At 36.7% G+C, this 21,771-nt stretch overlaps 1 protein-coding gene across 2 annotated transcripts in view; it reads left to right on the forward strand.

Moving 5' to 3' along the window:
- The window catches only part of LOC148949912 (cartilage oligomeric matrix protein-like), a 334,413-nt gene that overhangs the window by 263,987 nt on the left and 48,655 nt on the right, over window positions 1–21,771 (forward strand). For both annotated transcript variants that reach the window (XM_089091996.1, XM_089091995.1), the window contains exon 12: window positions 17,543–17,726. In XM_089091996.1, coding sequence (XP_088948122.1) covers window positions 17,543–17,726 — 184 coding nt within the window. The remainder of the gene's footprint in view (window positions 1–17,542; window positions 17,727–21,771) is intronic.

Consider the following 21,771-nt stretch of genomic DNA (forward strand, 5'->3'; position numbering starts at 1 on the left):
AGATGATTTTAGAAGAGGATTTGAGGGTGAAACTCTGTGGTCGTTAAAATACACAAGTTCCATTTGAACAGTGTTGTGAGGTCCTCTACCCCAACCCCAAAGGGTTCTAATCCCCCTACCGCAACCCCGAAGGAAGCCCCCGGTGCTCAAAGGTCCCCCAAGCTCCCAAAGGGCCCCCGGACCCCAAAGGGCCCCCCAGACCCCCAAAGGCCCATCGGACTCCCAAAACACCACCGGGCTCCCAAAGGGCCCCCCGGACCCCCAAAGGCCCTCACCCAGTCCCCAAAGGTCCACCGGGCTCCCAAAGGACCAATCGGCCCTCAAGTGCCCCCCAGACCCCCAAAGGCCCTCCCCGGCCCCCCCAAGGCCCCCCGGGCGCCCAAAGGGCCCCGGGCTACCAAAGGGCCCCCGGACCCCCAAAGGCCCCCCAGGCTCCCAAAGGACCACCCGGCCCGAAAGGGCCCCCCAGAACCCCAAAGGACCCCCAGCACCCCAAAAGCCCCAGAGTCCCCCATTTTTAATAATTTTTTTTTGGCTTTATTATATCTTTTCAGAACAAGTTATTTTCTTAATGTCCATCCTAAACCCATTTTACAAGTTGAAGTACCCATCCCTTTCACCCACAACTTTACTATACTAATTTTTGAATGCTCCAACACCAAGAAATACTTTTCAAAAGGCACTTCAGAACCAGTTCCTTTCTTAATGTCCCTCCTAAACCCATTTTACAAATTGAAGTACTCATCCTTTTCACATAAAATTTTACTTTACAGCTTTTTGAATGCTCCAACACCAAGCAATACTTTTCAAAGGGCATTTCAGAACAAGTTCTTTTCTTAATGTCCCTCCTAAACCCATTTTACAAGTTTAAGTACCCAACTTTTTCACCCAGAACTATACTTCACAGCTTTTCGAAGACCCACAACACCAAGCAATACTTTTCAAAAGGCATTTCAGAACAAGTTATTTTATTAATGTCCTTCCTAAACACATTTTATATGTTGAAGTTCCCAACCTTTTCACCCGCAACTATACTTTACAGCTTTTTGGATACCTCAACACCAAGAAATACTTTTCAAAAGACATTTCAGAGCGAGTTCCTTCTTAATGTCCTTTCTAAACCCATTTTATAAGTTGAAGCATCCTTCCTTTTCACCCACAACTTTACTTTACAGCTTTTTGGATACCCCAACACCAAGAAATACCTTTCAAAAGACATTTCAGAGTAACATCTCTTCTTAATGTTCATTCTAAACCCATTTTCCAACTTGAAGCATCCTTCCTTTTCACCCACGACTTTACTTTACAACTTTTTGGATACCTCAACATCGAGAAATACCTTTCAAAAGGCATTTCAGAGCAAGTTCCTTTCTTAACGTCCCTTTCTAAACACATTTTCCAACTTGAAGTACCAATCCTTTTCACCCACAACTTTACTTTACAGCTTTTTGAATGCTCCAACACCAAGCAATACCTTTCAAAGGCATTTCAGAGCAACTTCTTTTCTTAATGTCACTTCTAAACCCATTCTCCAACTTGAAGTACCCATCATTTTCACTAACAAGTTTACTTTACAGCTTTTTGGATACCTCAACACCAAGAAATACTTTTCAAAAGGCATTTCAGAGCAAGTTCCTTTCTTAGTGTCCCTCCTAAAACCATTTTACAAGTTGAAGCATCTATCCATTTCACCCAAAACTTTACTTTACAGCTTTTTGGATACCTCAACACCAAAATATACCTTTCAAAAGGCATTTCAGAGCAACATCCTTTCTTAATGTCCCTTCTAAACCCATTTTCCGAACAAGTTCTTTTCTTAGTGACCGTCTTAAACCCATTTTACAAATTGAAGTACTCATCGTTTTCACCTAAAATTTTACTTTACAGCTTTTTGAATGCTCCACCACCAAGCAATAAATTTCAAAGGGCATTTCAGAGCAACTTCTTTTCTTAATGTCACTTCTAAACCCATTCTCCAACTTGAAGTACCCATCCTTTTCACTCACAACTTTACTTTACAGCTTTTTGGATACCTCAACACCAAGAAATACTTCCAACTTGAAGTACCCGTCTTTTTCACCACAACTTTACTTTACGACTTTTTTCCACACCCAAACATCAAGCAATACTTTTCAAAAGGCTCTAATATATTTTTTCAGAACAAGTTTTTTCTTAATGTCCTTCATAAACCAATTTTACATGTTGAAGTAGTTATCTTTTTCCCCACAACTTTATTTTACGACTTTTTGCACACCTCAAGATCAAGCAATACTTTTCAAAAGACATTTCAGAGCAAGTTCCTTTGCTAATGTCCCTTCTAAATCCATTTTACAACTTGAAGTACCCATCCTTTTCACCCACAACTTTACTTTACAACTTTTTGGATATCTCAACACCAAGCAATACTTTTCAAAGGGCATTTCAGAGCAAGTTCCTTTCTCAATATCCCTCCTAAACCAATTTTACAAGTTGAAGCATCCATCCTTTTCACTCACAACTTTACTTTACAGCTTTTTTGATGCCTCAAAACCAAGAAATACCATTCAAAAGGCATTTCAGAGCAACTTATTTTCTTAATGTCCCTTCTAAACCCATTTTCCAACTTGAAGTACCCATCCTTTTCACCCACAACTTTACTTTACTACTTTTTGGATACCTCAAAACCAAGCACTACTTTTCAAAGGGCATTTAAGAGCAAGTTCCTTTCTTAAATTCACTTCCTAGACCCATTTTACAAGTTGAGGCATCAATCCTTTTTACCCACAACTTTACTTTACAGGTGTTTGGTTCTTTTGAATGTGCCAATATCATGTAATACTTTTCAAAGACATTTCAGAACAAGTTCTTTTCATAATTTCCATTGTAAACCCATTTTACAAGTTTAAGTAACCATCCTTTTCATCCACAACTTTACTCTACAGCTTTTTGAATGCTCCAACATCAAACAATACTTTTCAAAGACATTTCAGAACAAGTTCTTTTCGTAGTGACCGTCTTAAACCCATTTTACAAATTGAAGTACTCATCCTTTTCACCTAAAATTTTACTTTACAGCTTTTTGAATGCTCCAACACCAAGCAATACTTTTCAAAGGGCATTTCAGAACAAGTTCTTTTCTTAATCTCCCTCCTAAACCCATTTTACAAGTTTAAGTACCCAACTTTTTCACCCAGAACTATACTTCACAGCTTTTCGAATGCCCACAACACCAAGCAATACTTTTCAAAAGGCATTTCAGAACAAGCTATTTTCTTAATGTCCTTCCTAAACCCATTTTACATGTTGAAGTTCCCAACCTTTTCTCCCGCAACTATACTTTACAGCTTTTTGGATACCTCAACACCAAGAAATACTTTTCAAAAGACATTTCAGAGCAAGTTCCTTCTTAATGTCCTTTCTAAACCCATTTTATAAGTTGAAGCATCCTTTCTTTTCACCCACAACTTTACTTTACAGCTTTTTGGATACCCCAACACCAAGAAATACTTTTCAAAAGACACTTCAGAGCAACATCTCTTCTTAATTTTCATTCTAAACCCATTTTCCAACTTGAAGCATCCTTCCTTTTCACCCACAACTTTACTTTACAGCTTTTTGGATACCTCAACATCAAGAAATACATTTCAAAAGGCATTTCAGAACAAGTTCCTTTCTTAATGTCCCTTTCTAAACCCATTTTCCAACTTGAAGTACCAATCATTTTCACCCACAACTTTACTTTACAGCTTTTTGAATGCTCCAACACCACGCAATACCTTTCAAAGGCATTTCAGAGCAACTTCTTTTCTTAATGTCACTTCTAAACCCATTCTCCAACTTGCAGGATCCATCCTTTTCACTCACAACTTTACTTTACAGCTTTTTGGATACCTCAACACCAAGAAATACTTTTCAAAAGGCATTTCAGAGCAAGTTCCTTTCTTAATGTCCCTCCTAAAACCATTTTACAAGGTGAAGCATCCATCCATTTCACCCAAAACTTTACTTTACAGCTTTTTGGATACCTCAACACCAAAATATACCTTTCAAAAGGCATTTCAGAGCAACATCCTTTCTTAATGTCCCTTCTAAACCCATTTTCCAACTTGAAGTACCCGTCTTTTTCACCACAACTTTACTTTACGACTTTTTTCCACACCCAAACATCAAGCAATACTTTTCAAAAGGCTCTATTATATTTTTTCAGAACAAGTTTTTTCTTAATGTCCTTCATAAACCAATTTTACAAGTTGAATTAGTTATCTTTTTCACCACAACTTTATATTACGACTTTTTGCACACCTCAAGATCAAGCAATACTTTTCAAAAGACATTTCAGAGCAAGTTCCTTTGCTAATGTCCCTCCTAAAGCCATTTTACAAGTTAAAGTACTTATCTTTTTCCCCACGACTTTATTACGACTTTTTTCCACACCCAAACATCAAGCAATACTTTTCAAAGGCATTTCAGAACAAGTTTTTTCTTAATGTCCTTCCTAAACCAATTTTACAAGTTTAAGTAACCATACTTTTCACCCACAACTTTACTTTAAAGCTTTTTGAATGCTCCAACATCAAGCAATACTTTTCAAAAGACATTTCAGAACAAGTTCTTTTCTCAGTGACCGTCCTAAATCCATTTTACAAATTGAAGTACCCATCCTTTTCCTCACAACTCTACTATAAGGCTTTTTGAATACCCCAACATCAAGCAATACTTTTCAAAAGCATTTCAGAACAAGTTCTTTTCTTAATGTCCTTCCTAAACCCATTTTACAAGTTGAAGTAGCCATCCTTTACAACCAACACCAAGCAATACTTTTCAAAAGGCATTTCACAACAAGTTCCTTTCTTAATGTCCCTCCTAAACCCATTTTACAAGTTGAAATACTCATCCTTTTCACCACAACTTTACTTTACGACTTTTTTTCTTAATGTCCCTTCTAAACCCATTTTACAAGTTGAAGTACCCAACTTTTTCACCCAGAACTATACTTCACAGCTTTTTGAACGCCCACAACACCAAGCAATACTTTTCAAAAGGTATTTCAGAACAAGTTATTTTTCTTAATGTCCTTCCTAAACCCATTTTACAAGTTGAAGTTCCCAACCATTTCACCCGCAACTATACTTTACAACTTTTGTGCACACCACAATATCATGCAAGTTTCCACTTCAGTTCAGATTTTTTTTGTGCACGTCTCAATATCATGCAAGTTTCCACTTCAGTTCAGATTTTTCTCAAAGAGGTGAAAAATTTAAAATACTGTTCCAAATTTTTTCATAGAAGATGGAAAGTTCAAGTTATCTTCTGAATTTTATTAAAGAACTTACAGTTCAATTCTAATTTCTCCCGAGAAAAATAAAAATCTTCCATTTCAGTTCTTAATTTAACAAAGACACAAGGAAATTTAAAGTTCTATTTGAAATTTCTCAATGAAGTGAAGAAAAGATCAAGCTCTCTTCTGAATTTTCTCAATGAAAAAGAAATTGGTTATTGATCAATTATATATTTCCTAATAATATAAAAAGGTTCAATTTCAATTAAGATGTTTCCCCAAAGAAATAAATTTTAAATTCTCCTCCAAATTTTTCTGTAGAAGATAGAAAAAGTTACACATTGATCGTGATTATTTCTCTATGAAGATAAGGAGCTAATTTTCTCATTGATGTGAAGAAAATTTCAAGTTCTTTTCCTAACTATCCATATGAGAAGAAATAAGTTACAGATCAATTCTATTTTTCAAGAAAAATAAAAATGTTCCACTTCAGTTCAGATTTTTCTCAAAGAGATGGAAAAATTTTAAATTACTGTTCTAAATTTTTCATAGAAGATAGAGAAAGTTTTATATTGATCATAAAAAGTTAACTCAAGTCTGAATTTTATTAAAGAACTTAAAGTTCAATTCTAATTTCTCCAGAGAAAAATAAAGATCATCCACTTCAGGTATTAATTTCACAGACACAAATAAATTTAAAGTTCTATTCTGAATTTTCTTAGAGAAAATAAAAAAGTTATAGTTCAATTCTAATTTTTTTCAAAGAAAATAAAAAATCTATAACAAACATGCATAGTGCAAGAGAAATACAAAGTCGACCTGGGGAGATTTTCCGGCGAGTATGGTTAGGTTAGATTAGGTTAGGTTAAGGCAGGTTAGGTAGGTTAGGTTAGGTTAGCTAGCTAACCGTCTCTCCATATTTAAGTTAGGTTAGGTTAGGGTAGATTAAGGTATGTTAGGTTAGGTTAAGTTAGGTTAGGTTAGCCTACGTACGCGCGTACGTAGGCTAAGCTAACCTATCTTAACCTAACCTAACATAACAAGCCTTATAGTAGAGTTGTGAGGAAAAGGATGGGTACTTCAATTTGTAAAATGGATTTAGGACGGTCACTGAGAAAAGAACTTGTTCTGAAATGTCTTTAGAAAAGCATTGCTTGATGTTGGAGCATTCAAAAAGCTGTAAAGTAAAGTTGTGGGTGAAAAGGATGGTTACTTGAACTTGTAAAATTGGTTTAGGAAGGACATTAAGAAAAAAACTTGTTCTGAAATGCCTTTGAAAAGTATTGCTTGATGTTTGGGTGTGGAAAAAAGTCGTAAAGTAAAGTCTTGGGGGAAAAGATAAGTACTTTAACTTGTAAAATCGGTTTAGGGGGGACATTAGCAAAGGAACTTGCTCTGAAATGTCTTTTGAAAAGTATTGCTTGATCTTGAGGTGTGCAAAAAGTCGTAAAATAAAGTTGTGGTGAAAAAGATAACTACTTCAACTTGTAAAATTGGTTTATGAAGGACATTAAGAAAAAATTTGTTCTGAAAAAATATAATAGAGCCTTTTGAAAAGTATTGCTTGATGTTTGGGTGTGGAAAAAAGTCGTAAAGTAAAGTTGTCGTGAAAAAGACGGGTGCTTCAAGTTGGAAAATGGGTTTAGAAGGGACATTATGAAAGGATGTTGCTCTGAAATGCCTTTTGAAAGGTATATTTTGGTGTTGAGGTATCCAAAAAGCTGTAAAGTAAAGTTTTGGGTGAAATGGATGGATGCTTCAACTTGTAAAATGGTTTTAGGAGGGACATTAAGAAAGGAACTTATTCTGAAAAGCCTTTTGAAAAGTATTTCTTGGTGTTGAGGTATCCAAAAAGCCGTAAAGTAAAGTTGTGAGTGAAAAGGATGGGTACTTCAAGTTGGAGAATGGGTTTAGAAGTGACATTAAGAAAATAAGTTGCTCTGAAATGCCTTTGAAAGGTATTGCTTGGTGTTGGAGCATTCAAAAAGCTGTAAAGTAAAGTTGTGGGTGAAAAGGATTGGTACTTCAAGTTGGAAAATGGGTTTAGAAAGGGACATTAAGAAAAGAACTTGCTCTGAAATGCCTTTTGAAAGGTATTTCTTGATGTTGAGGTATCCAAAAAGCTGTAAAGTAAAGTCGTGGGTGAAAAGGAAGGATGCTTCAAGTTGGAAAATGGGTTTACAATGAACATTAAGAAGAGATGTTGCTCTTAAATGTCTTTTGAAAGGTATTTCTTGGTGTTGGGGGATCCAAAAAGCTGTAAAGTAAAGTTGTGGGTGAAAAGGAAGGATGCTTCAACTTATAAAATGGGTTTAGAAAGGAAATTAAGAAGGAACTTGCTCTGAAATGTCTTTTGAAAAGTATTTCTTGGTGTTGAGGTATCCAAAAAGCTGTAAAGTATAGTTGCGGGTGAAAATTTTGGGAACTTCAACATGTAAAATGTGCTTAGGAATGAAGTTAAGAAAATAAATTGTTCTAAAATGCCTTTTGAATAGTATTACTTGGTATAGTGGGCCTTTGAAAAGCTGTGAAGTATAGTTCAGGGTGAAAAAGTTGGGTACTTAAAATTGTAATATGGGCTTAGGAGGGATATTAAGAAAACAACTTGTTCGGAAATGCCCTTTGAAAAGTATTGCTTGGTGTTGGAGCATTCAAAAAGCTGTAAAGTAAAATTTTAGGTGAAAAGGATGAGTACTTCAATTTGTAAAATGGGTTTACGACGGTCACTACGAAAAGAACTTGTTCTGAAATGTCTTTGAAAAGTATTGTTTGATGTTGGAGCATTCAAAAAACTGTAGAGTAAAGTTGTGGATGAAAAGGATGGTTACTTCAACTTGTAAAATGGGTTTACAATGGAAATTATGAAAAGAACTTGTTCTAAAATGTCTTTGAAAAGTATTGCATGATATTGGCGCATTCAAAAGAACCAAAAACCTGTAAAGTAAAGTTGTGGGTGAAAAGGATGGATGCCTCAACTTGTAAAATGGGTCTAGGAGGGACTTTAAGAAAGGAACTTGCTCTTAAATGCCTTTTGAAAAGTATTGCTTGGTATTGGGGTATCCAAAAAGTTGTAAAGTAAAGTTGTGGGTGAAAAGGATGGGTACTTCAAGTTGGAAAATGGGTTTAGAAGGGACATTAAGAAAATAAGGTGCTCTGAAATGCCTTTTGAATGGTATTTCTTGGTGTTGAGGCATCCAAAAAGCTGTAAAGTAAAGTTGTGAGTGAAAAGGATGGATGCTTCAACTTGTAAAATTGGTTTAGGAGGGACATTAAGAAAGGAACTTGCTCTGAAATGCCCTTTGAAAAGTGTTGCTTGGTGTTGAGATGTCCAAAAAGCTGTAAAGTAAAGTTGTGGGTGAAAAGGATGGGTACTTCAAGTTGTAAAATGGGTTTAGAAGGGACATTAGCAAAGGAACTTGCCCTGAAATGTCTTTTGAAAAGTATTGCTTGATCTTGAGGTGTGCAAAAAGTCGTAAAATAAAGTTGTGGTGAAAAAGATAACTACTTCAACTTGTAAAATTGGTTTATGAAGGACATTAAGAAAAAACTTGTTATGAAAAAATATATTATAGCCATTTGAAAAGTATTGCTTGATGTTTGGGTGTGGAAAAAAGTCGTAAAGTAAAGTTGTGGTGAAAAAGACGGGTACTTCAAGTTGGAAGTATTTATTGGTGTTGAGGTATCCAAAAAGCTGTAAAGTAAAGTTGTGAGTGAAAAGGATGGGTACTTCAAGTTGGAGAATGGGTTTAGAAGTGACATTAAGAAAAGAAGTTGCTCTGAAATGCCCTTTGAAAAGTATTGCTTGGTGTTGGAGCATTCAAAAAGCTGTAAAGTAAAATTTTAGGTGAAAAGGATGAGTACTTCAATTTGTAAAATGGGTTTAAAACGGTCACTAAGAAAAGAACTTGTTCGGAAAATTGGTTTAGAAGGGACATTAAGAAAGGATGTTGCTCTGAAATGCCTTTTGAAAGGTATATCTTGGTGTCGAGGTATCCAAAAAGCTGTAAAGTAAAGTTGTGGGTGAAATGGATGGATGCTCCAACTTGTAAAATGGTTTTAGGATTGACATTAAGAAAGAAACTTGCTCTGAAATGCCTTTTGAAAAGTATTTCTTGGTGTTGAGGTATCCAAAAAGCTGTAAAGTAAAGTTGTGAGTGAAAAGGATGGGTACTTCAAGTTGGAGAATGGGGTATAGAAGTGACATTAAGAAAAGAAGTTGCTCTGAAATGCCTTTGAAAGGTATTGCTTGGTGTTGGAGCATTCAAAAAGCTGTAAAGTAAAGTTGTGGGTGAAAAGGATTGGTACTTCAAGTTGGAATATGGGTTTAGAAAGGAACGTTAAGAAAGGAACTTGCTCTGAAATGCCTTTTGAAAGGTATTTCTTGATGTTGAGGTATCCAAAAAGCTGTAAAGTAAAGTCGTGGGTGAAAAGGAAGGATGCTTCAAGTTGGAAAATGGGTTTAGAATGAACATTAAGAAGAGATGTTGATCTGAAATGTCTTTTGAAACGTATTTCTTGGTGTTGGGGGATCCAAAAAGCTGTAAAGTAAAGTTGTGGGTGAAAAGGAAGGATGCTTCAACTTATAAATTGGGTTTAGAAAGTAAATTAAGAAGGAACTTGCTCTGAAATGTCTTTTGAAAAGTATTTCTTGGTGTTGAAGTATCCAAAAAGCTGTAAAGTATAGTTGCGGGTGAAAAGGTTGGGAACTTCAACATGTAAAATGGGTTTAGGAAGGACATTAAGAAAATAACTTGTTCTGAAATGCCCTTTGAAAAGTATTGCTTGGTGTTGTTGGCATTCGAAAAGCTGTGAAGTATAGTTCTGGGTGAAAAAGTTGGGTACTTAAACTTGTAAAATGGGTTTAGGAGGGAAATTAAGAAAAGAACTTGTTCTGAAATGCCCTTTGAAAAGTATTGCTTGGTGTTGGAGCATTCAAAAAGCTGTAAAGTAAAATTTTAGGTGAAAAGGATGAGTACTTCAATTTATAAAATGGGTTTAGGAGGGACATTAAGAAAGGAACTGGTTCTGAAGTGCCTTTTGAAAAGTATTTCTTGGTGTTGGAGCATTCAAAAATCGGTATAGTAAAGTTGTGGGTGAAAGGGATGGGTACTTCAACTTGTAAAATGGGTTTAGGATGGACATTAAGAAAATAACTTGTTCTGAAAAGATATAATAAAGCCAAAAAAGTATTAAAAAATGGGGACTCAGGGGCCTTTGGGGTGCTGGGGTCCTTTGGGGGTCTGGGGGGGCCCTTTAGGGCCGGGTGGTCCTTTGGGAGCCTGGGGGGATTTTGGGGGTCCGGGGGCCCTTTGGGAGTCCGGTGGTCTTTTGGGCGCCCGGTGGGCCTTGGGGGGCGCGGGGCGGGCCTTTGGGGGTCTGGGGGCACTTGAGGGCCGATTGGTCCTTTGGGAGCCCGGTGGACCTTTGGGGACCGGGTGAGGGTCTTTGGGGGTCCGGGGGGCCCTTTGGGAGCCCAGTGGTCTTTTGGGAGTCCGATGGGCCTTTGGGGGTTTGGGGGGCCCTTTGGGGGTCCGGGGGCCCTCTGGAAGCCTGGGGGACCTTTGAGGACAGGGGGAGGGCCTTTGGCGGTCTGGGGGCCCTTTGGGAGCTTGGGGGACCTTTGAGCACCGGGGGCTTCCTTCGGGGTTGGGGTAGGGGGATTAGAACCCTTTGGGGTTGGGGTAGAGGACCTCACAACACTGTTCAAATGGAACTTGTGTTTTATAACGACCACAGAGTTTCACCCTCAAATCCTCTTCTAAAATCATCTTTTAAATCATCTTTTAAAATGTCTCTAACTGTTTCGCCGAAATAATTCCATGAAATGACTGAAACGGTTTCGCCCAAATAATCCCTAAACGTAATTTTAGCGTGTTCCTTTTGTTTGGCATGTCTGCGCTGATACATTTCAAATTATTTGGAAACCCTTTCGTGAATCAATCTCTTCATCGCTAAGATCTAAACATTCGATTGGAGACAGTTCTCTTTAGAAACAACAAATTAATTCCCTTTCGTGTCAAATCAATTCTCTTTAGAAACAACAAATTAATTCCCCTTTCATGTCAATCAATCAATCATGACATCATCTGTCATGTGTGATCTAAACTTTGCCTCGGAAACATTCTCTTTGGAAATACATCAAAGACATTAATTAACTTGACGTCATCTGTCAGACATTCATTAACCTTGCCCGGAAACGATTTGATTAATGACTCAATTATCCATGCAAGTGAGAAAGTTCCTGTTTATCCATTCTCACTGACAAAAACCATAAACCAGACATAAATGTGAGAAAGTTCCTGTTTTTTCATTCTCACTGACAAAAACCATAAAAACATCCATGAATGTGACAAAATTCATGTTTTTCAAGTGAGAAAAATACTGTTTTTTCATTCTCACTGACAAAAACCATAAATCATCCATAACCATCCCTGAAAAACATCAAATAAATCGACCGACACACATAACCATCCAAGAAAACAGACATAAATGTGACAAAGTTACTGTTTTTTCATTCTCACTGACAAAAACCATAAACCACGTGGTTCTGTGCCCATATAGGGGGCGCCCCCCCCGGAGTCAATAAGGCATCTCTACTGTCAAGCAGATTTGGTTTAATCCCAAAAAATAGTGTCTGACCCCTTAGAATCTCCTCTGTTGTTAGCCAATTGTGATTGTGTTCCGATTTGCGGCGATTGACAGTTCATTTGAAACATCTCACAACACAGACAGTTCATCAACAATTTTATTTGGGAATTAAATTGAATTCAATTCTTTTAAACGCTGTAATACATATATATTATAAATCAGAGAAAAAAGGGCTTTAAAATGAGCTACTAGTCAAGCAGATAAGGTTTATTCTCAAACAATAGTGTCTAACCCCTTGGAATCTCCTCTGCTATGAGCCAATTTGGGTTTGCTCCGATTTGTGGCAAGTGACAGCTTATTTGAAATTTCTCATCTGTCTGATGATAGCACTCCATGTTTTTACAAGAATAGGAATCTTTTTCTCGTTCTTTAACCTTATAGATGGAATTTTAAGACTAGGGCGATAAGAAAATTGCCATGGTGAACTAAGAAAGTCACAAAGACTTATAGCAATGAAGAAAATATTGAATTTTATGACAAACCTAAGAGCTATTGTTTTTCGCTTCATAAAAATACTGTATGGGGCATAATAAGCCAAAGCAAGGCCATCGAAGCTTTTCTGTAAGACAAGGATTTTGACATTCTTAGAAAAATTTTATTTAGGAGCTAAATTGAATCCAAGACTTTTAACCGCGATAAGACGTATATATTAAGAATCAGAGAAAAAATGGGTTTAAAATGAGTTACTAGTCAAGCAGATTTGGTTTAATCCCAAAAATAGTGTCTGACCCCTTAGAATCTCCTCTGCTGTTAGCCAATTGTTATTGTGCTCCGATTTGCCGAAGTTCATTTGAAACATCTCATCTGTCTGATGATAGCGCAGTACGTTTTGACAAGAATAAGAACCTTTTTCTCATTCTTTGACCTTACAGATGGAATTTTAAGACTAGGGCGATAAGAAAATGCCCTGGTTAACTAAGAAAGTCACAAAGAGTTGTAGTAATGAAGAAAATATTGAATTTTATGACAAATCTAAGGGCTATTATTTTTCACATCATAAAAACACTGTATAGGGCATAACAATCCAAAGTAAGACCATCTAACGCTTTTTTGTAAGACAAGGATTTTGACATTCTTAGAAAAATTTTATTTGGGGACTAAATTGAATTCAAGACTTTTAAACGCGGTCAAGCACTAGTCAAGACGCGGTCAAGCCACTAGTCAAGCAGATTTGGTTTAGTCCCAAAAATAGTGTCTGACCCTTTAGAATCTCCTGGAGCACAATTGTAATTGTGCTCCAGTTTGTTGCGATTGACAGTTAATTTGAAACCACTCATTTGTCTGATGACAGCATTCCACGGTTTGACAAGAATAGGAACCTTTTTCTCATTCTTTGACCTTATAGATAGAATTTTAAACATAAGGCTATAAGAAAATCGCCCTGATTAAATAAGAAAGTCACAAAGTGCTGTAGTCTGAAAAAAATATTGAATTTCATGAAAAATCTAAGGGCTATTATTTTTCAATTCATAAAAGCACTGTATAAGGCATAATAAGCCAAAGCAATGCAATCGAAAGCTTTTTTGTAAGACAAGGATTTTCAATTTCTTAGAACAACTTTATTTAGGAACTAAATTGAATTTGAGACTTTTAAAAGCGATAAGACGTATATATTATGAATAAGAGAAGAAAGGGCTTTAAAATGAGCTACTAGTCAAGCACATCTTTTAAAAATAGTATTTAACCCCTTAGAATCTCCTCTGCTCTGAAATAATTTTGTTAAAGTATTTTTAATAGTTCTTTAGATTATAGGAGACAAAATACAGCAACATCGTACTGAATTTGAAAGATTGGGCAATCACCGAAGGATTATTTCTTCAAAACTTGGCAACACTGAACATAGAGCGATGGCCACGGTGATGGTTGATGGGCTCAGGCCCTCCACTATCACCAAATTTTAAGGGGTTTCCCCCCAAATCTATGAGTCTCCCCCCCCCCCCCAAAAAAAAAAATTCGGTTCCCCGACCCAAAAATTTCTTCGAAAATCATTCAATCATGGTGTCACCCCTAGTGACTATCCCTAGCAAGCATTACTTTGCATACCATAATTTTTTACTACTCTTTTGTTCGTTAATTTTCGCTTCCTGTGTTGCTTTGCATAAAAACCAGGCCAATACAATTTAAGTATAGACGGTTCTTCATATTTTCACAAAAGTGTCATTTTCCTGGATTTAGATAAAACTATTTTGAATGCAGTGTTCCAAATGCTTTAATATTCTTGCATTTGTGTCATTTGTGGTCAAGACACTCTTGACAAAATTAGCTAAGAATTATACTTGAAGTGGTTTAATGGGACGCACAGCTGGATTTTGGGATTTTAAATTGAACTTCTAAAGAGGGAGAAATGTTTTGAAAGCCGAGTCATAAGTTTAAATTTTTTTTTCTTTTACTATTTTTTGTTTTAGACATACTGCATTAATGTTTAATACTTAATGATTGAACGCATAATATATTGAAGGAATTAATATTTTTGCCAGGAATTCTTACCATTTAAATTTTTTTTCATCCAGTATGTAAAATTCAAGTTCTTTTCTTTTTTTATCTGATAGTTGTATTTGTCACATCACCCTTTATCGTCAATTCACCTAGCACTCCCCTAACAATTATTATTCAGGTCCCTTCACCTCTGTAATATTTTCAGTCGGCGGAATATTTTAAACTGCAGTTTTAAGATCTTTTTACGGTCTTGCAAAGCTGTTAGTTAGGCAAAGAGAATTTTACTGAAAATATGTTCTGGTCAAATTCGGGATATCCAACTAAACTTGTTTAAATATTTAGGCATACCTTTACACCCTCTAATGCTTGAACAATTTGTAACCCTATATGAAGGCTAATTCTGAGATAAGATTAAAATAATTAAAGAAATTGTGGTATAATTATTTCTTATTGAGAACTATCCCTAAATACCATATTCTTACCATAAAAAAATGCACCACCACCCCCCCGTTCTAATGAGGTAAAACTTAGCTATAGACTATGTAAAAGGTCGGGGAATATGTGATTTAAACGGAAGTGACCCTAAAAATTTTATCCATAAGAAAATGTCCATTACAGCTTAAAGTAAAAATTTGATTATTTGACTCATATTGTTTTCTTGTCAAGTTTTATATTATTTTCGGACTTATTTCTCACGAAATGCTGTTTTTTTAAAACATGATGCCTGTAAGGATTTTTTTCGTAGGAAGAATCATTGACAATACTAAAATTAATACAAAGTAATGATGTGGTAAATGAGTGCTGATGGTGTGATAAATAAGTTGTTTTTTTTCTTCAACAAGGTGGCTGTGAGGATAGAGATAGGTTAATGAAGATTGTGAATATGATTTTTAAAAAGAAAAGTACTTGGTTATTTCAGGAAAACTCCTATTGATCCCCTCTATAATAACGAGATAAGAGCGAGAGTGGTAACTATAGGGGAATAGATCATGATTTCTGTTGGAAGAAAATACTTAGCATAATGATACTTTTTAGATTTAGATTCCTATGTACGACATTAACTTTGCAAAAGATAATGTAAGAAATAAGGTTTGTAGTTGGTCTTGTATTAAATCAGAAGCTAAGCAGGGTTGCGATCTATATATATATAGTCCTAATATATATATATATAGTCCGAATATATAGTCCTATATATATATAGCCCTAAGAAGCACAGTAGAGGCACAGATCATTCTGATGATTAAACTGAGGGGAATTGAAAGTATGGCTGGGAAGCGCAGGTGCTCCAAAAAACAAAGGGGACCTTTAAACGTTGCTGAAAGAAATAGCAAGACGTAAATAGAGACGAATACCACTCTGCCTTTCCATTACAAACATCAAAACAAAGAGAAAAATAGAAGAAGAACAATTATTCAAAAATATTTCCACTGTCTTACGAAAAGAATTCCTATTTGTTCTTCTTGTTGTTGATGTTTTTAACAAATTATCAGTCTCAAAGTTTTGATTGGGTGTATTTCAGGATATGATGGGTAGGTAAGGGGGGCTGTTTACCTTTAAATCACTTTTGAACTTTCAAAAGAGCACTATAACTTCAGATGTTCAGTCAAATGAGCCCTCTTTGAAGATTTTACGACCACTCATTCAATAAAAGCCTTATTGACACCCGTGGCATTACTTACAACCTTTGCCCCTAGGCTCTGGGGGGTTATGTCAACCTGGATGCATTGTTATAACATCTTTTGACTATTTGGAATAAAAAAGCTATCTCACAATTTTGATCACATTATTCTGAGGAAAAGGAGGCGTCAAGAAGGGGTGGTAACTTGCCCTCTAATAATTTTTTACTCTTAAAAAGGAGCTAGAACTATCAAATTCCATTAAAATAGGCTTCTCTGTGGTTTATACAACCACCCTTCCCATAAAGAGCTTATTTTCTTCCGGGGTATAACTTACAACCTTTTCCCCCAGACTTGAGAGGGGATATTATCTTGACCCTAAAGGCTATTATATCTTTGGATCTATTTTAACCGAAATGGCTATCTCAGAGTTTCTATATGAAGCATTTGGGGAAAAGAAGACGTGAGGGAAGGGGGACTAGCTGCTCCTCAATCACTTTTGACAATTACAAAGAGCACTAGAACTTTTAATTTTCAATCAAATAAGCTCTTTTTGAATTTTCTACGACATCTATTTTCCTACGAGGTGCCTTGGTCAGAAAAAACATAAATAGTACTATGTGCCCACTTCACTCTTTAATTAGGCAGCCCTATTGTACTGCCTATGATATCACCTTTTGGAGCTTTTATTAAATATTGAAAGTCATAATTTGCTGCTTTTTTGTTATTGAATCATTAACTTTTGCCTTGGCTCGTCTTTTGTTGTCATGAAATACATATCGCCGAGCCTTTGTTGTTTTGTTTTTTTAACAGAGACATGATGAGCATTGGATTCTGCCACAATGATAAGCACTGGATTCTTCATCTGTGTCGGAATCCCAAACCCAATCATCTTCAGTATCATTTTGAAATGCAATAATCAAAGGGTTGGAGGATAGAACTCCAGTAACAATTCCTTCAGAACTTTGTTTTAACTAAGTATTTTTCTCAAAAAATGTAAATTTTCATTTTTTGGTTTGTGTTTCTTATTGTTATGGACAAATAACAATAAAACAGTAAGATTTCTTTGCTATGTTACACTTACTGCTTTATATTTAATTATATTAATAGGGTTTAATTTGCTCTCAGTTAACCTGCCAGAACAAATAACAGTTCAAATATTTCAAGGGTTTTAAGCAGAACAATGAGTGCACATTCTTCCTATAGTTTTTTTTCGAGCGTAGGCTATACGTAGTTATGCTCAAAACTTTTTTTGGGGGAATATAAAAGTCCTTGATATTAAAACATCCATAATAGGAATTATTCATAATGATTATAAACAGATATTAATTTTAGTGACTTTTGGCTTGGAGTCTATATATCAATACTATCCTACGCTACTTGTTCCACTATTTTGTGTTATTTTACATTGGTTGCTTGTATCATTACATACCATTAAATTATATAAAAGACAAGCAAAAAAAAAAAAATCTCCGAGCTAAGAGGTCTTCAAAAAAAGTGTAAAGCCATTTTAAAATCTTAAACGAGCATAAATAATATTCAGGTGATCGGATCCATTATCAATAAATTAAAATTATTTTTGTAGTTATCAGAACAATTCTCAATTTTATACTGTGATGTGGAAGAAAAACACACAGAGGTATTGGCATTCAAACCCTTTCCCTGCTGTTGCTGAACGTGGCATACAACTTAAACTGGTAAAATCCAATACGGGTCCTGGTGAAATGATGAGAAACTCCCTATGGCATACAGGAGATACTGAAAATCAGGTAAGTTCTAAGGCTTGAAATCAAGGAGCTAGTCTCATGGCTAAGAGGTCTAAATGTATACATTCACAGTAAACTTGTTTCGATCAGTCTTGTGAAGCTCATCAGAATGAACATGGACTAAGTATAGCCTTATAAATAGTGTGATTTATATCTCCTATAAACAATAAAAAAAAGATTCGAAAATAAGAAACTTCTGCAAGAAATATAAAGAGCCACATTAATATCAAAGACAAGAAGAAATCCAGTTATATAAAAGTTCAAACTAAAAACAAACAAAATTGCCGTCTGTGAATAAACAAACTCAAAACTTGTATAAATTAAAATGAATAATCCAATCAAAGACTTAAAACCTTCCCAAAAATTACTTCAATGCAATCAAATAAATTGAGGAATAGATTTATAGTGGTAATTTAAAAGAGGATTTTTTTTTCAAATTGGTTAAATTCAGAATTGCAATGGAGTAAAGGAGCCCATTATTTTAGCGGAGTTCAACATGGAAGTAAATAAAATAAACATGAAGATTCTTACTCACTTTCCATTAGTCTAGTCACTTAGTGCACAAAACAGGATGGTTCGTGCAAATTTGCAAAAAAGTATGAAACTTGGTCCACGTATGCAGTTTGATGTTCTCTTTTGAATGAGACTGGGACAAATCAATCCGACCACCCTAAGGGGGAAATATGAAAGGTTTCTTTTTGCCTCTTTCAGCTTGATATTTGGTGAGTATATTTTTTATTAAATAGAAACTGAAGGGAAGTCATGGGAAAAGTGCTTGGATTGTTCCACCACCCTGCGGGGGGAGGCTGAAATTAAACCAGAATGGGGAAATGGGTTTGCCATTTTTAACTCGACATTCTGTTTTTAGTCTCGGATGTTAGAAAGGAAAAGAAGAAGAAAGTAATGAAAAATTATCGGAGTACCTTAGTAACTTACAGGGAGGGAAGCCGTAAGGGGAGTGAAAATGGTCACGAAGAGCTTCGATTTTTATCTTTTTCTTAAAAAAATTTCCAGTATCCTTAAAAATTCCGAAAGAATTACTTACAATGCCAGAAATATTACTGCTTTTTCTCCGTTCACCCATATTTGTGACGACAGTTGCTCCTCGGTTTAACAGTCGATGAACCGAAAAACTGAGTCGATGAATAATTCATCGTTTAGTATGTAGACAGACCTGAACCGGATAATACGATTAAAAGGTAAGTGTTTGCCCTACTAGATCGACCTAATTGTTATTTTATCAATTTACTCAGATATGGGTGCTGTGCCACATTGACCTCACCTTGAAGAAAAAGCTTGGCACTATCTGTGCTGAAAAATTAGACTTCCATAGAGTTTTTGCTTAGTACTTTTGACATTTGAAAGTCCAGATCTACGGAAATCCTAGTTGTGTACGTTAGGTTCTTTACTGACAACGAGCGTTGCTTACTCCGGTTCAGGTGGATAATAGGCCTTATTGACCTGGCTCATTTTGGGATAGGGAAATACTGTAATTCAGTTCAGGTACCAATAGGTTAACGGCTATAAAGTAAGGGCTTGAAATGAAGGGTGATGCGAGGGAGTGCCAAATCCGTTTTTGGTGTTGAAAACACTGTTTCAAGTTTCCTGCAAACTTACACTGGTTTTCTGACTTGTTTGACTCGTTTGCTAGGTAATCTTCTGAAGATTGTTGTTGCCTTCTTCATATGTTTCTTGTATTTCTTCGGTTTACTGCGTACATATTTTCTCCATATTTTGGGCAAATATGCCCTAGTATTGGATGGTAATAGATCATATTTGGGGTTGACTACGAACATATTTTGGTGAGCGTGTTACGCTCACCAAGTAACTGCTTAAGTCCTTCATATCCTTGGGCACCGACCATAGGATGAGTATGCTGCTGAGAATGAAGAGAGTGACAATGAGGTGCTATCTTTCGATGAATGGTGTGAATCACTAAAAGAACTCAGTGCTCACTCTAGACCGCACGAACTACGCCAGATGGCTGACGGTGCACGTCCGAGACATGATTGCCCTCCTTGCCCAGAACTTAGCTGTATTTTGTGAGTTTATGAAAGGAAACTTCACAGATCAAATGGCAAAACATACTTTTTATTCCATGGCAACGGATCAAGCGCATGAACAGATGAACGAAAAAATGAAAGGAACAGCTGGTTTCATTGGACTCACCGAAAACCCAGATCCCATGCTTCGATGGATCACATCAGGTCCCGATGTTCAAAGGGCCGTTGAGGAGTATGAAGAAAGTTTCACAAACCCTTCTTTTGAAGCATCATGAGGACACACCAAAATTACAGGTGCGATTTATGTGCCATGTTAAGGACTTTTTTCAATTCATTGAAGGAAAGGGAAATCCCTTTGCTGAATCAGAAAACAACCTTTTTACCCTTGAAATGAGGAAGGTCATGCCCATTAACATAGTACACAGTGCCAGGAACGCACACAAAATTGGACTCGACCAATATAACAAGTTTACAAAAGAGCGACAGACAACATGCTCCACGCCAGTCACAGATGTTATTAAGAAAGATAACCTACCACTATTCACAAGTGTGATAGCCAAGAAACCGTCAAAGGCAAAACAAGGGATTTCTAGTCTAAAAAACAGTTGTTCTTTGTTCGGTAGATTTTATATTACCTGCCCGTCTCGTGACGGCAACATGGACAAGTTTTTTAAGCACGAAAACCAGCCTACTCCCCCTGCACTGTCCAACAGTGGACTTCCGAGGAAAACAGCAAAATATGACCTTACAACTTGTTTAGATGCATTGCTGGACATACCAACTACTATTCCTCGAGTCAGTGCAAAAGCATTCGATGGATCAACCTTGGTTCATATGCTTGCACCCAGTTCTTGCAAATTTTTCAAAGATTACGCAGACACAGTTTTTCTACCGTACATTCATTGCCAACTAGAGACGGTCAGTCACATTGACGTTATAAAGCAGCTTGAAGAAAGGAGAAAGAAAAAGGAGAAGTTTCGGACAGTGAGTCAGCCTAAGAAAATAGACTCCTATCCTTGGGAACTGGGCTACATTCCTTCGTACCAAAGAAAACAAAGAACAACTGTTCTTCCTGTTAGCAGACCGCTTAGCAAGCATGGATTTGTTTGAAAAAGAAGTTTACAGCACAAAGGATTCAGATGTTGTGCCTTCGGTGTCAGCTGCTCGAGATGATTTGGTTCCTTGCGATCATAAAGAGGCAGATACGCGAATTATCCTCCACGTTCATCACTGCTACCTGTCTGATCACCAACAATTCATGATACGAACCGTAGATAAATGTAATCGTGCTAGCTTTGACCGCTTGCTCATACGTCCCACTTTTTGAGCTCAGGATGGACTTTGGTGTGAAGCAGCAGCGCAAAATCATCCCAGCTCAAGAAATTAATCAAAGGCTTGGCCCCCAAAAGTCAAAAGCTTTGCCTGGTTTCCACGCGATTACAGGCTGCGATACAGTATCTTCCTTTTGTGGTATTGGAAAGAAGAAAGCCTTTGATGTCTGGAAAAGTGATTCCGATGAAACTGACGTTTTTGGATTTGTCGTCTTCGTTAACTGCTACGAGACCACGAACGTGAAAGCTACTGGAGAGATTTGTAGCTTTAGACTCTGAGGGGACAAGCAAAGTCTAGGGTCTTGATAAAGTGAGAAGAGCGCTTTTTGCCAAGGGCTGCAGATTGACCATATCCCACCAACATCTGACGCCCTTGTTCAGAAAACTAGACGTGCACACTTTCAGGCTGGCCAAATTTGGGGAAGAGCAGCCAACCCCATTTAAAATACTCCTTCCCCCTCCGAAGTTAGATGGAAGCTCATAAATGATGAGTGGCATCCTGTCTGGATGACGCTACACGACGCTTCCAAGGCGTGCAAAAACTGGTTAAATGTGGCTGCAAGAAAGCCTTCAAAGCCACCATGCAAGTGCATGAAGGCTTCCCTACCATGCACTGATCTGTGTGCCTGTAATGGAGGGTGCTACAGATCTGACGCCAGCAACGAATAGGCTGCTGAACCAGGGCATCAATTGCGTACCCCTTTTTTTCTTCTA

Source organism: Artemia sp. Qi Xiang Cuo, chromosome 7 (genome assembly GCF_049724085.1).
Source record: "Artemia sp. Qi Xiang Cuo chromosome 7, ASM4972408v1, whole genome shotgun sequence".
Classification (NCBI taxonomy): Eukaryota; Metazoa; Arthropoda; class Branchiopoda; order Anostraca; family Artemiidae; genus Artemia; species Artemia sp. Qi Xiang Cuo.